Genomic DNA, 16,633 nt, shown 5'->3' on the forward strand with positions numbered 1-16,633 from the left:
CTATCAAAGCACCATACGAAAGCACAGATAATAAACAAAGTGTGACGTTATCAGTAAAGAGGTCTATTCCACCATGGCGGTAGAAAAAGATCTTTTCCTAACCCCATGGTTCTACATAATTTGCAAGTCTCTGGAAGAAAATGTACTTTCTGATTCAATTCCTTGTTGCGCTGCTTCTTGGGTGGCTTGATTTTGTGGCCTCTGGTTCCAATGTTGTGGGACGAAGAAAACAGGTGTTCCGGCTTGATCTTCATCCAGAGTATCTTGAACACCTCACTCGCCTTACCTACAAAGAGTTCTAAAACCGTCAAGATATGGGACGGAAGGGTACACCCACAAGCATGTCCAAACTCTAAAGACACTCTCGACTGTTATTAGTTACCACCCGTTTCAGACAGACGTCCCAGGGTCGAGCCGAACCAAATAGAATTAACAGCCACTCGGGCAGACCCAATTAAATTTTGGCTTCATACAGACGAACTTCAGATATACATTTGCATTTGGTTCGGCCCATGAAAGAGCGACGTCTGAAACCAAGTCGCTCTGGTGTCGTTCCAAGCGCCTTGGTGTGTCGATCTTACGCCTGCCAGCACGCCTGGTCGCTCCTAATTGTTTTAGACGTCGAACATCTTCCGTACTTCATTCGAAATTTGCTTGCGGTTTGGTTGGGCGCGACTCCAGATCGCCTGTCTGAAACGGGTGTAACACCCCCCCCATGTCTGAAAAGAATTCCCGTGATTCCGGTATAACATTACCAACACAAAAGGGGAGGGGGTTCTCGCCGTCCCATATTCTGCTTCAAATGTGGACTCGGAGTTCAGATGTTGCCTATCTTTCATCATGGCCTAAGGCTTGGGACCAACTGAGTATGCCCTCCATTGTATCTTTTCAAGTAGCTTGATATCCTTCATCTGATGTGGAATTCTGGTCCCATGCCTGCACACAGTATTCAAGTTGGTCTCGTGTATGCCTTGTAGAGAAGATGGACAGGCTCTTCTTATCCATGCGACTAAATGTCCTTTTGATCCTCATTACTTTATAGAGCTAGGCTGTGTTTTCACATTGTATAGATGATTGCATGTTAGACAGGGTCTCTGCAGTGGAATATATATTTGATACAAACCTTCAAAATGCACCTCTATGCCTCAATTAACTTCACTTGACATTTCTCTTTCACTACATATGTACGAAAGGGTACTTTGCCGCCTTCTTGGTTTTTATGCTTATAACGAGTATTTCCATATTCATGAACAAAATGTCAAGTACCTTTCATAAATTGAAGAAGAATATAAAGTTGCAGAAAATTGTGTCTAAGAAAAGGTCAAGGAACTACAGTGATCAATGAAACATGGCAAGCTGATGATACAATTTATACAGAAATAGTGTGACGTCACGAGGAACGGTTCATCGTAGGTTGCATTCGTATATTCTGAACTAGACGAATTTGGGGGCGAAGGTCAATGTGATAATGTTGAAACTCTTTATTATTTTTTTCACGAGCGTTTATGAAGAAAGCAGCTGCCGAAAACCTTATTTAGGAAGTTGTGAAGGTGAAGGTCAGTGGCTATATGGGGCGTAGTTAGATGGCAGGGTGGTCGGCTAACCCCGTTTGGTCCCAAACCGCTGGCCTTTCTTGTGGGTTTGCATCGTGATCCGAAGGATGATTCACGCCAGTGCATGCATCTTTTCTACAGATTTCATCTAATATCGTTCTTGTGAGGAAATGTCAATTTTCCGTAAAGGTCAAAGAAAATCTTTTGATAAAAAAAGCAGGGCTGGGAGCTGCTCTGCGCATAATTTGGGGCATGCAGCAACTGGTCATATAGCTTCACTTTTGGCCTGTCTGAGGTATAGGGAAACTTGGAAATTGTTGTGAATAATGTTTAAGTGAAGTCCCAAATCCTTGAACGAATGTGGAATTTTTTTGACTTGATATCTAAAAAGAATTTGATTCACTAACCGGGTTTTGGTGAACAAAATAAATGATGTAATCTTTATAGCTACAGCGTGTAAGAAGAGAAGGGGAGAGGGGAATTTCTGCACTGGCACTCAATCGAAGGTGTGTCTTTACGGGTTTGACTGAATAAGAGTCTCGTTTCCACTCGTATGTCGTATGCTTGCAGAACCACAATTACTACAAGAAATCTGAAGTCAAACTTGAAAGCATTTTGCGGCTGCGCGAACCACACGCACAACCCCCACATTCTGTGGGACCAATAAACAAGAGGTAATTTTGCAAATGTTATTTGGACGCAAATTAACTTGTGTCATTTCTATCGACAACTCGGGGATGCAAAATTGTGCTAGGTTGTCTGAAAAGTTGTTTTGAAATTCGGAAGGAAGGTTTTGGATTGTAGAAGCGAAACAGGTTGAGCCGGGTGTCCTCATTTTTGATCGATTGCTGTCGAGTATTGGTATCTGGCCGCTGGGCACAGCCCTATACCACACACCCGTGGACTTCATCCGGGTGGATTGCACATAGAGATCCCCATGATGTTGTCGGATATACAGTAAGTATTTTGACCAAACGTAAACCTGACCTGCATATTTTGCCCCAGACGGCGCAGTGTCCCAGGTCTCCTTTCGCCGCTAAGTCCCCCGTTTCATGACAGGAGAAGTTAGTCAGCGCGGTGGCTAAAGAAGGCGGTTCCGGCTCGTGGGAACTGTTAAGCAGTAACCGAGGTTTATGTTGCTCCTGGCTGTGATTCAGCCTCTAACCAGAGGCAAGCCGTCTCGGCAAATCCCGGGCCAAGTGCACCCTTGCCCAGTGTCCACCGAGCATGGATGTGTTTGTACCGCACCCTGGAAATTTGTCATCGATGTCTGCAGCTTAGGTTTTTGTCCCGGCCGCACAGGCCCGACCTAATTGTGTTTTCGTGTATAACTCCTCGCGAAGCATTCGAAAGGTGATGATATGGTTTGCTGCAAATCATGTACATTAAATGGACTTATACACGTTTTTGCGGTTTTTTTCTCCCGAAGCTTGCTGTTTTCGCTGAAGTGAGAAGTCTTTCCCGGATATATCAATCGAGTTCCCATTTTAACGCTGGGGTCGAAAACGGAAGTCCCGTCAACAGACTACCCATTATAAGAATCCAAATATGACTGGGTGCAGAGTCAATGTCTCGAAGAAATAGTAGGCCTACGGTCAACTGGGGGTATTTAGCGGGCAGGTTTTTTCTGTATTGCACGGCAAGTCTGGCTATTTCCCATGGTATTTGTTAGCACCTGGGTCATAAACAGGCACACGGCAACAACAAAAATTGGTAGTTGTCTTTGAATACCATTAAGATTCTATGCCTGCTGACCAGGCCACCCGCAGCTGCAACTTTTACATACAGCATTGACTTTGGATATTGCAAATGAAAATTTACGTAATTCATAAAAAAGATACCTTTACCAAAATGCTTTTGAATGTTAAAAAAAGCAATATTCCGTTAGGTATTGTCTATAACCTGTTTTGTCACTTTGTAGTCAGAAGTACCTTGCGTAATAAATGTAATAAGGGATGGGCTTCGGCCACGCTACCCAGGGTACCAAAGTTATCCCTATTTTTGTAGTACAGTGCTTAAGCCGGGTCAATCAATTGTGTATCTTTACATAATGAGCAAGTTAGTATTCCAACAGCTCATGCCCAAGGCAGAGTAAGGTCTGCCCTGTCAGTGCTGCCATACGCCAACTCGCACGCTAGGCACGTACTCTTGAATAAGGGCGATTCATAATTGGCGCCTCCAAGAGTTTGCAACATGTTGGCCAATCACAACGCGTGAAATCTGTCGACCCTTTTCATACACGCACTGGGTCGACAGATTTCGCGAGTCTTGATTGGCCAGCGCATTGCAAACTCTTGTAGGCGCCAATGTGAATCACCCGTATTACCTTGACTTTTTAAAATACCAAAGAATTTCGCCCTGCTCGTTTATCAAATTATTTTTAAACATACTGCAGTGTGAACCAGATTTGAAATATTGCAACTAAACGATTCTCGGTATTTCAATGACAGTTTGTGGTTGCTTTGGGGGAAATATGAGTTGAAAATGACTGGTGGAAACCACCGTTACGGTTGACGGAGCGCTGACGCCGTTGAGTCACTCACGTTGAAACATTAACACAGAAAGTTCAGTTAAGTGTGTTAAAGCTTTCCACACTGTCTGCCTTCGGATATGACGCGTAAAAACTATTTATGTAGCCTGTCTGCATTCGACCAACGGATTTGAAGAGATAAATCAAAACAATGAGAGTTAGTACGTGCATGTTGCGTAACTACACCTTGCGATGTTATGACATGGATACTGGCTCTGTATAGCGATACAGGTTTCTATTAGTGAACGATAGTTAACAACAACATGACATTGTGCTTCAGGGTAGAGTCACCTTTATTGTATATTTTCAGATGTTCTCATTTTCATGATTTTTTATTCCGCTGTCATTCTTCTCCCACCTATATACGTGTATATATTCCATCTGGCAACAGTTATCACTGAGGCGCCGATGGTAGTCGTGTGTGAGTAAATCAAACAGAGCTGTCGTCGAGTACCGTCATTTGTTTTTCATTTCCCGCTGTGTTCTTGACAAGCAGAGTTACCTCCGACACCAGTCGTCACCCAGCGCTTGCTGACGCCTTCCTCTGCTCTCCTCGAACTGAGTCCTGCGCCTGGTAGGCTCGATTTCGACAAATACCAAATGACTGTGAACCGGACCGACGAGCTTTTTTCTGTGTCACTAAGCAAAGAAACGACGGGGTACATTGTGGACAAACTAACTCCTGGAAGAGAGGCTATCGTGCGAATCATCTCTCTAAGGAACGGTATAAAAAGTGACCCAGTACTGATTCAAGTTCCGGATCCGGAGATTCGAAGTAAGTTAAATCTTCATGAAGTTTTCAATTTTGTGTAATAATTTTCACAGCAAAACTTGTTTCTATTTTTAGCGAGGCATTGCCAGAATTGGGTATTACTCTTTTTTATGACAGAATGGGAATGCAGATCACAGGAACACTGTGAAAGCTTTAACCCGTACGAGATGTGTCTCTTGTCTCTGTCGGTTCTTTTTTTTTAGTTGGTTTGTCGCTCCTTGAACAAGCCTTTTGCGAGTTGAATTTGAATAAAATCTGGTACACCGAGTTCTTTTAATTCACATGAACATTACAATTTGCATTCTCCATACTGAAGACGTTGTTGATATACCTCGTAATTGGGGCAAGCTTTTGCTTAGTTACAATAGACACGCCTTGCACAATACACTGTTCTCAAAGGATGAGCAGGGCACAAAGGAACCAGTCCATTCCAGAGATGGCTGTCGCAATGCAAAAGCTTGCCCGAATTACGAAGTATAGCAACAATACAGTGACTTTAGTCTGGGGAACTCAACTTGTTACGCTTATGTACAATCAGAGTTTATTCAAAGTTAACTTGGAATAGGCTTTTTGCGAGCATTGCGAGGGACGGGTGTAGTGACAAAGCAACCCTCCGTAGTCGTGGCCTGTATGAGCTGGGACGAGATTCCGGTTGGGTTTGTGACTAGACTGCGCACTAAGGTAATGGCAACATTACGAAGGAAGGTGGTACACTGCTTCCGTCGTTACGGGGAACCGTCCTGTGGGAGGGTCATTGCCCACCTTGGACAGATGTGGAGTTACAATTCTAACACACGGGCTACGCAGCTCTTTGCGGCTGTCAATGAGATCGCTCTAAAATCGTGTCTTTGGTTTAGATGATATTGATTTGATACACCCCGCGTACCTCAGGACTTCGCCGTTCGTAAGGAAATACCCTAATTCAAGCTAATACTTGTATGTCGTGATTGAATGCGATTAGTCATGCCTTTTGGACTTAGTTGAAGCAAAATATGTCCCTTGGCGTTGATGGTAGCAACAGAGTGACGTATCCCAGCACTAAAAAAAAGGGCCATGCAAAAATAGAAACAGTTTTTATGAGGTCCTGTAAACCCAAATAGGCCCTGTGGGCCGGCAAGTCTGCTTTGGGGGTTAGCGTGAAATGATACAGCCTATAATTTTGGGAATAAACAGAGCTACATTATTGAAAATATTATTCGAGAAGGAGGTCAACGTCTAGCCTCTGTCTGTGGAAACAGTGTTGGCCATATATTATGAGCTCAAGAATAGCGCCACCAACGGCATGTTACCAGCAGTGTTCTTGGCCCTCATTATTCAGCTGAATTCATACCACTTTTTCGTGTCTGAATCAAACGGATTTTTAATTACGCCGAATAATTCATCCAGACCTCATGTTCACTACCAACTGAATGACGATGATTCTTTTAACCCCAGAGCCAAATTCACCCAAGTTCTTGAAGAGGCACAACTTGGGCAGCTCCTCCATCGTGCTGAACTGGGACTCTCCATCCCTTCCCTTCGACCATTACTATCTGGACGTTCGGCGGGACAACGCCCGCTCTGCGTCCGACCTGACGCAGTGGTCCGTCCTTCTCAACAAGACCGCCACCAGTTTCGTTCTGTCGGATCTGAAGAGGCGAGAGCGGTATAGATTCACCTTGTACTCGGCACTCGAGAGTTATGGGACCTTCAGCGAGGGGGTGGCAGCCATCTCTGTCCCTAAGGGTAAGTTGACCCTAATGTGTCCAGTATGTCTGTAAGCCTGTACGTAAGTGGACCATTACAGTACATTTTCTTCAAATGTGTAGAGTGTATGGAGAACATGTACGGCAAATACTCCAAAAGGGGGAAAAGGCTCCTGCTCGATACAAGTACGTCGACAGTTTTCCCTTTACGCTATCGTGCTTGTCGACAAAGGATTATTATACATCACTACCGACTGGTCAACATTTGCTGAAATATTCGTCTTAATGCTAAGGTGTCACTGAAAATTGTATGCAACTCAAGCAGCTGTACCACAGATTACCATGACCGAGAAAGTCCGAGAAGTCCGAGAAACCTGACTTTTGGGGGGTTCGGGACCGACATTTCATTTGTAGTATTTCCGAGTGTAAAGGAAACTTCGCCGGGCTGTATGAGTTACCATATTGGCCCATCTCTTACGACTCCAGATATATTCAGTTCAGAACTGAAAAAAAAAAAACATTTGTAATTTCGCGATAAGATGTGTTTTCTTTTTAACAGCCCCAACTCAGTCCACCGTCAGACTCGGGGCAGTGACTCTGCATGCCTTGCAGATCACCTGGGAGCCCGTCCCAAATGCCACAGACTATCACCTCAGCCTGGTCAGCGACTACGGGGACACTCGCCTCGTTCAGTTAGGCCATACCTCTGTGGATATGCCCAGGGAGTTGGAACACGTGTTCCTGGATTTGGACGACGGCATAAGATACCATGCGATCCTGGACGTGGTGATGGCGGGAAAACCTATGAATTCCGGCTGGATACAAGGGGAAACGGGTGAGTTACCACCGCGTAATAGAGGTTATGCGTTAACGCCTCCTCAGAGGGCAAGAGTTTTCGTATCACTGGGGTAGGCTCGAGTAAACCTTTTGTGAATTCATTGTAGCTAAATTGAAATAACAAAAACAACCTCTTATGCACCATGGAGACGCCAGCAGCAGATAACCGCTACGGGAAAAATTGCAAACCATTCTCCTATTGATATTTCGACAGTTTGAAACTGAAATTTCTTAAGAACATCAACAGAAACCATCCATGGTATACGTGCATGCAGCCTATGCTCAATAACATTGTTATTAGCTATAATGATGTGGCACGTGACACCAGGGATAACGTCTGTGTGACAAATGTAACAAAAAAACCCCCCAAAAAACAATAAAACAAAAAAACCCAAAAACAAAAAACAAAAAAAAGAAATATCACAGCTTTATTCTAAGTTGTCTTCCTGTTAGTGACGAGGCTTAAATTTGACTTTTATGGATGACGTCACGCCGATATTGCGCATGTTTCGCTGGTGGGCGACACACATAAAGAACTTTCATTGCAGTGTTTGCATTTTGTCCGAATCGAGGGACTTACCATCCTCTCCTCGTCGCTCTGGGATATCAGGAGGTGACATTTAAAAAAAATTCTTATTGAACAAAAATCCTTGCAAAGTTAGAAAACCAGCAATTAGAGTTTATTTTCGACATGCGCCCACTCCCAAAGTTCTATAGGGTGAAAAAATGCCTTTAACAACATGCGCAGTGATTGGGTTAAATGAAACTTGTACACAACTTGAAGTACTGAAAGCGTTTCCCACTTTCCGGCATATTTTCCCGGCGGCTGACCCCAGGTAATAGTGCGTGTGTTGTTCCCCACTCTGGCTTTACATCTTAATGAAATTGGCGACATTATTTTGCAACAATAGTTCCGGCAAGTCCTCTCGTGCTCAGCCCATGACTTTTCACACAACCAATTTACATCTGCACTTTCTGAGCCAAGTGTTTAGCTGGATGAGATTCGAAACTTCATTATCCTCGTTTCGCTTGGCTTTACTTTGCAGGACCTCTATTAAATTACGTGGTTATTCCAGTGGTTTTTTATTATAGCGACTTTATCAGTAACCGCAGGATTAGATTTAATACCGTAGCTTCGATGAGTCGTTCGCTCTGAATTATTTTGCTCCCTGCAAAACTGACTGCACGTGCGCGCGTACAAGCAATGCGCGTGAAGGCGGATTCAACACATCACCCGTGTGGCAAATACGGGCGATTCACAATAGTGCGCCTCCAAGAGTTGGCTACGCGTTGGCCAATCACAACGCGAGAAATCTGTCGCAAAATCCCTGATGGAAGGGATTGCCCTGTTATTTCATTTACACCGGACTTTAAGTTACAATCGTAAGTTCATTTTCTGCAGCGAAACCTTAAAATTATATACGTCATGTGCAAAATAAAAAGGAGATTTTTGAATACTTTGCGGCTTCGAATACCTCGACCCTGTCTATCTCCAGGAAGTCGTGGACAGAATTTTCCTTCAATTAAAACTACTGATATTCAGATTGTCGGTGAAGGTGCCTGGTGTCCGCATTCGGGCAAATGTGAGATGGGAAAACACACACTTTATAGTCCAAAAAGGTGAATATCAGAAGTAAAATACATGCATGTATTGTGTACCTAGTCTTGTTGAGGATGCTGCACCTGTCTAGCATCAGGCCTTACTCCTCAGATAAACCAAATTAACAGGGTTCAGAAGCGGGTGTAAAGTTTAATTTCAGAACCCATCATATGAAGCTCCTTAAAATGTCACCCATCTTGAAACACTCTGTGACAGAAGGAAGAGAATTTGTCTCAAATTCGACCAACCACTTGTTAAACCTTCCCAATCTTGTCACTGGTTACCTCTAACTAGTGTGACCTCATTCTATGATACTAAAGGCCGGTTAATACTTGGCGCGAAAGTGAACACAAGCGCGAATTTGTGACGTCAGATCTAACATTCGGGCTGAGAATGGGCACAAAATGAACACATCCCAGTTCCAATTTTTCTGCAAACCACTCACGTTGTCAAATTCGCTTCGTCTTCATATTTGCCTCTAGTTTGAACCGGCTTTAAGAAATCATACTCATTCAAAAAATTAAATTCCTTCCCTCATCAGGCTTTTGAATAACAGAGCATCCAATTCTGTCACCAGGCTCTCCAATAACGGATAATCCAATTGGTAGTGTATTGTTCACAAGATGTGGTTGCATAGGTGGGACCTAAATGTCAGGCGTATTTTTTGATCCACTGTATATATGTTTTAATTGTTTTAACAATTTTGTGTCGTGTAATGTATTTCTTATCTAGTTTTTTAATGTGATATGTGTGAGATCATGTGCCGCCTTTTCGCTGCGATGATAATTGATAGAACAAAACAATAATTTTATTTATAACTTATGATTTCGTATCCGACTTGAGCAGAAGCACCCCCTCCACTGTTCGGTTGAAGAGTCATGTTGGTGGGGAGTGTTCATTTTGTTGGTAGCGACCCGACTTTAATGTGTGCATGTCATGGTCGTTTGTGAAACAGCGAAGCTCTCACCAAATGGGCCGTGGTTGCCAGGAAAATTGCGCCCACCCTCGGTCCAGCTCGTGGCTCGTAGGTCGAGTTTGGGCGCGGGTTTCTTGTTCTCGCGCTCGAGAGGCGGGAACACGACTCAAGAACACTGTTCTCGGAACAGCATCGCACACCACCTCCTCGTCAGGGTTTTACAGGAACACACGGAAAAACTCGTGAGATGTTGATTTTTGAACAGCTGCAAAAAATAGAGAAATGGTTTACAAAGTTGGAGACAATAGGAGGTTTTGCAAAATTAACATTAATTATTTTTCACAACACAGAAGTGAATGTTCCTGTTTAAATACAAAAGAATTCACCCCTGTTGTTTAAGCATTAACTCTCGAATAGTTTACTACGACATGGACGCCGCCATGTTGCTTGTCACTTACTACCAGTGATGACCAATTGTACGTTCCCGGCGTTTGAGCGGTCGACGCAAGAACGACAAATCAAGCTTGTTCGTGAACATACGAGAACAAGCCGCCCGAATTCAGCCCATGGTGTGTTTTGTTTGGGATTCTTCCCTTTTCATCAACTCCAAAAGGTTTTAGCCTTTTGCGGCGTCGCCTTCCGCATAACCACCGAGTGTCTTTGCCCCCGTGCTCGAAGAGCTCATGCTGAATCTGTACACTGGCCCATGCCATCGTAGAGACGGTCTTAACTTACACACCAGCGATCTCATACTGCTTTTTTTTTTTTACAATCACCACAGGAAATAGAGAGCGTTTTGCCACTGTAGCATCGGCGGTCCGGATCCTTGAACTGTTTGTTGTCGATATGAAAAGCTTATTAATTTGTACGGAATCCACGCAGCCGTGTCTCTGACCGAGCAAATTGCTGTTTATTACGACTTTTATTTCATAAAGTCTGCCTTTATTACCAAACCAGAGAACGATCAGTACTTGTCTCACGAGAAGAACAACGTGACTTTCAGTGTGTCTCAGACATGCGCAAAAGATAAATTTTGCGGCGCTGACTTACTCTAGACAAAGTACACACACCGACATAAGTTTGCCATTTTAGTAAGAACGGTTGATGATATAAGTGCATCGGGAACGTGAAGTGAGCGGTCTAGTTTACGCGAGGCTGGATTATACAGACAGCTAGAGAACATTCTCGTTTCATTTAGACGGGTCTTATCTGCTGGTACGGTGGGCCTTTCCCGATCAAGAACACAGCGGTGAACGAGGGGACTCTGTGGGTACGAAATGGCATCCCTCGAAAACAGCGTCGCTTGGAACGAATGCCTGTCCTCCAACATCTCTCTCTCAGTCAACGGCACAATTGGCGTTGGAGAGCGTTCTTTGCTGTTGCACTTGGCAGGCCCGATGATTGTTATAATACCAGGTTTACTTGGTAACTTGGCCTTTTTACTCGTCGTTGGTCGTCGCAAAAGCATGCGCAACGCCACCAACGTTTATCTGGCTAATCTAGCCATTGTCGACTCAATTTTATTGTGTATCTCTAGTTTTCACTTTCTGGCCACTAAATCACCAATTGCCTCCCTCTCTTTAGAATGTGCACTTACGGTGTTAGCGCTAACATCGTACTATACAAGCATGCTGATCATGTTACTGGTGGCACTGGATCGATTCTATGCTGTTTGCAGGCCGATAAAGTACCGAGCCACATCAAACATCCAGCGCAGCCTGAAACGTGTGGCAGGAGCCTGGTGTTGCAGTTTCATTTACAGCGCCATCCTGCTTTTAGAACGCATCGTGACTTCGAAGCCTTGTGGAACTTTTGTTTATGATCAACCCAAAAGCCCCTCTGTCAGTAGCTGCGGCAAGACGGACGTGTCTGAGCCGGCCTCAAATCTCAGAGACATCTTCAAAGTCCTTCCGTTCGTCTTTTGTCTGGCACTGAACCTTTGCCTGTATACGCCGATCATCAAGACTCTCAGAGATCGGTTTGTGTTTCACACCAATCGTTCCGGGAAGGAGGTGCCCGTATGGATCAGAAAGATTCACCAGTCGCGTGTCCGAATCACCAAGATGCTTGCTGTAAACTGCCTGGTGTTCTTCGTCTGTAACACGCCGAGGTGTGTCGTTGTGATCGGTAGTTACATCCAGGACACCCTTGGTGATGCTCGCTGGGATACCAACGAGAACATTAAAGTCTTGACCGGCGTTCTAGTCGTCTTGAACTGTTGCGTAAATCCGTTGATCTACAACGTGACCAACAAGAAATACAGAGAAGCTTTTCGGGAGGTATTCTGCCTTGTTGATTGTCGCCAACGGCAAGTCTAAGTTTGCCACCAATTTTTCACCTTGAGATTGCTCGAGACTGAATTGACTGTGCGGAGTTTTGACATGTAAAGTCACACTGTTAAAGTTGGTGTACACCATTCGTAAAATCCCCCTAAACCGGACTACCGTATAATGCTGAAAATATCTTACTTGAAAGAGAGACCATAAGTCTCAATCAGTCTGTTCAATATTTCCACCCAGAATGCTGTATTTTTGAGAATTTTTTTTTTCTAATGTCGTACGATGGTCGGCCGATCATCGTAAAAGAGTTAATTTCACTTCGCACACCACATCCTTGAACAGGCGCCAATTTTCTTATAGGTATTGTTTGCAGATGTTGTGGGAGTCCCCATTAATGAACGGATAAACCTAAAAGCAGCTAAAAATATACCGACATAAATTCACCAAAACCACTGTGAACTGAAATTATAAAAACCTGAGTTTTAGGCGTAGAAAATAAATTGGATCAGTGTGAATTGAAATTTTATTTTATTAGGAAGGGTTTTTTTTATAAACGGGAAAACTCAAAAAACGCGAATTCAAAATCACCCCTAGAGCACAATCGTATGATCCATGCTGTTTCCGAGCATGGTGGTTTTCGTCAACAAAACGTACGATTTCCACAAGTTCAACCTCCCTTATTCTGTAAGACATAATTCTTTTTTGCTTATTGTTATTCATCGACGTGTAAACTGACATGAAAGTGCGGTGATAAGCACGATCGCTCGCGCACGTGCACATCATTTAGGCCTACTCGTTTCGATCATCACAGACGCGAGTCGATTGCTGCGTTCCTGGATGAAGTTCTTCCATGAATCCGCATGCTGCATTGTCGAGGAGGTGCATTACTCCAAGGTAAATTCACTGATTACTCCTAGCCTTTGAAAACTGCTCCTCTCAGGGAATGAGAACCTGTCATGCTTGGTTCCTATTCTGACCCTGCGGACGATGTTCGCTTTACTACGAACGCCCTATAATCCATAGATTTTACACAAGATGAACTACAAGACCTTCGATTTAAGCGTTGAAAATGCTGCGCTGTTTTACTCGATTTTCACAAAGCAGTTGACTCAAATACAAGTAAGTGAAATGCAAATTGCAGTGAATATTATACGCCGTTATCAGCCAATGTTGCGAAATTACGACAAAAAAATGGTGTCCACTACCTTTAAAATAGCATGCTTCTATCCAGTCACGACGAATAGACATTACATCTTCATCTTTAATGTAAGCACTACAGCCAGCGGGTTTCTTTACCCTTGTTCTTGAATTGCTCGTGCTGAATCTGTACCCTTGCATATGCCATTGTAGAGACGATCTACACATGCGCACCAGCGATTTCCTTGACTGCAGCTGTTGAAGAGAAAGTGTGTCGCTACTGTAGACCTGAGGAGAATCGCTTTTTATAGCGACTTAAATACCATTCTTCTACAAGTCTTCTCCTATTGTTTTACTATAGAACGATCATTACTTGAATCATATAGTCGAACCAGGAGAGCAACATGACTTTCATAGTATGCCAGACATGCGTCAAAGCCAATTCAAAGACAGGAACACCGTGTTCGAGCATGTTGTCCTAAACTCTTGCTCCATATGCATCACCCGTTGATCTACAACTTGCCAAAAGAAATACAGACAGGGTCTTCGGGAGATGTTTCTGCCTTGTTCCTCTTCGTGTGCTTGGAGCTGTTACAGTTCGTGTATATGGGTCTACCCGAAGTTTATCACCTTGAGACTGCCTCTACTTATGACCAACCTCTGACTGTCAGGACCACTCATGCTAAAACCCAGGCTAATGGTACCAAAACCTTACTACTTTAGTATTTCTACTCTGTGTCTGGGTTAAAGGCAGTATATAGGATTTGCATTGTCAAATTGGTGGATTTTGGGGTTTGTGTTTACTTTGTATATCATTCCACGGACGTGTTTATTTTTTAATTTGTAATTATTTTCTTTCTGGTAATGAAACCAAGGATTCTTCAAAAGTACCCCAGGCACTATAGCTCGAAAGACTGAAAGAAAGAAACCTACGGCACGGAGAGGAGACAATGAGAAGTTACAGCTTTAGTGGTGGGAGCTGCGGCGTGATTGGGGGGGGAGCACCCCCCCCCCGAAAAATCGTTGCCCCACTTGATATGATCACGATTATGTACATGTATATATCCAGCAACATCTGTCAGCCCCTTCCCCTTTAGTGTGAAGCCCCCCGCTCCCCCTCCCCTGGGCTCAGAATCCTGGCTACGCCGCTTGGTGGGAGGAAACCCTAGAAGAATATTTTGGGTAAAACTCACGAAATCAGATAGGGACTGAAAAGCCAATCCACATGTGGACCGGGTCCTATATATCGAGCACTGGACCACAGACGCAGAAGGCGAGGAAAGAACCACCACACCAACCCGACCCCCTCCATTTCAAATCGAGGAAAGCGCTGTTGGTTTTAACACTCAAAGCGCAGCGCGTGTAATTTGGCTCTCAAAAATCCATAGGCCACAGGACGGTCCTGGGTGCCTGGACAGCTACAGTGCATGTACAGGCGATGGCCTTCTGCAGACCACGGTATCTAAGATATTCTTGCTTTGTATTCATTCATTTTGTGAATGAATATGATGTTCATATTATTTCTAAAGCTTGGTGTAATCAAGGTGGTGTTTTTACTCAGTATTGCGAGGAATTTGTAATGTAGTGGATTGAAAGTTATGACCAAAACAGTTGAGAATGCTTAATTAAAATTTATAATTGTGTACATATTAAGGTGTGTACAAGTTAAGAATTTATAATTGTGCACAGATTCACAGGTGCATGTGTGCACAAGCACATGTAAATGAATATGTCAACGTACTTTGGGACTGACATAAACAAGATGTCTCCTTTGGGCGCATGCAATTAAGCTGTGCGTGCCCTGCACATTAAAGAATAATGGAAAATAATATAGGTTTTCCCAGTCAATTCGGAAAAGGTGTAAATGAATTAGTAATAGCAATATTAGTTTTCGAGCGAATCAGAGCGAACATTCAAATCCCCGTTTCTTTTTAACAAAGAAAAATCCTATTTCAAGGAGGGTGCATTCAGTCGTATAGAGTCAGCGTTCAGTGTCCTGGTATTGCACGGGTTTAGTATATTGACATTCAGTTTTGTGCTAAATGGAATGCATCTCTGGAATCCTGCACCCATCTTAATTTGAACTCAAGCGATTTCGCCTGTGTGTTATTTAGGTATGCCTGGTCAAGAATTGGAATTCGTTTGTGTGCCAACAGAAGTTACATTCTTAGAGGTGTTTAGTTGATTGGTTTAATGTTTGAATGTTCATGATTGAAATAAACCATTCAGATTGTTTTAGAAACCTATAAACACTGCCACTGAGGAATCTCCCTTCAATCAATCAATCGATCATGAAACCTTATTTTTTAACAGTTTAATAACAAACACACAATAAATGAGTAACATGATTTTTATTATCAGAATGGTGTCGTGATTTGTGTAAACTTGAATATTCTAATCAAATCGAGCGTATATTTTTCGATTTCAAATTACAGCATATAAAAATGAATACTCACTTCCAAAGGGTCACGGTAAAAGACATTTTTAGCGAATAAGAATGCACATTTGTTGTAATTGGCAAGGAATACGTCAACTCGAAATCCCAGTCACGAACACTATGAACATCAAACAAAAGGAGCGCGATGCAATAACAATAGACGCTCGTTGTTAGTGCACTGTGTGTCTTTTGTTATGTTCGTAGTGGTATTTGTAATCTCTTTAATGAAACATAATGCACATTCATTTATTTGAAGGATGCAAAAGTCGAATGCTTGTTATTGCGAAAATGAAACCAGGTTTCAAGTCGCTTTCAAAATCTACGCTGTATTAAAAGTTTGTTTTACAAATGAGATCGGGCATTTCCCGAAGTTGGCCGGGAAAGCCCGTGTTTATTTTAGATTTGATCTCGAAAACAAGTTGTTACAGTCGTTATTGAAGAAAGAATGTTTTCGGGAAGTTGGAGCATGGACGGGGAAGCGTGAGCATTGAAGGGGAAACGAGTGCATTTGTACGGCAGAAGTGAAGGAATTGAACAGGTTGATTCGGCCTCATATGCAACTTGTAAGACGGTGTAGTTGTCAATTTATGTTATCTCCTACCGTCCGCGATCCGGTATCTGGAAACCTACCTCTCCTCCATACTGAGACTTAAAGTCTTTCCTCTACGACTAATTTGACACGCCGCCGTATTTTCATCACTTTATGAACTGGCGACACTACAGTAATTTTTCATATGGCGTCGTACAATGCAGCGTACCATTGAGTTCGTACAACTCACCGCAAACAGCTACTCTCCAACAGACCACTCTGCAAGGCAAAGAAAACTTGAAACGTCAACAACACTTCAGATATTGCAAATTACTTATAACAATATAACAAACTGCAC

General features: G+C 43.2%; 1 protein-coding gene across 2 annotated transcripts in view; it reads left to right on the forward strand.

Moving 5' to 3' along the window:
- The window catches only part of LOC110980305 (uncharacterized), a 67,708-nt gene that overhangs the window by 21,646 nt on the left and 29,429 nt on the right, over positions 1-16,633 (forward strand). For both annotated transcript variants that reach the window (XM_022236874.2, XM_022236875.2), the window contains exons 7-9: positions 4,580-4,858; positions 6,290-6,580; positions 7,100-7,375. In XM_022236874.2, coding sequence (XP_022092566.2) covers positions 4,580-4,858; positions 6,290-6,580; positions 7,100-7,375 — 846 coding nt within the window. The remainder of the gene's footprint in view (positions 1-4,579; positions 4,859-6,289; positions 6,581-7,099; positions 7,376-16,633) is intronic.

This window comes from Acanthaster planci, linkage group LG07 (assembly GCF_054643075.1).
Source record: "Acanthaster planci isolate LZ-2023a linkage group LG07, COTS_SCS, whole genome shotgun sequence".
Lineage (NCBI taxonomy): Eukaryota > Metazoa > Echinodermata > Asteroidea > Valvatida > Acanthasteridae > Acanthaster > Acanthaster planci.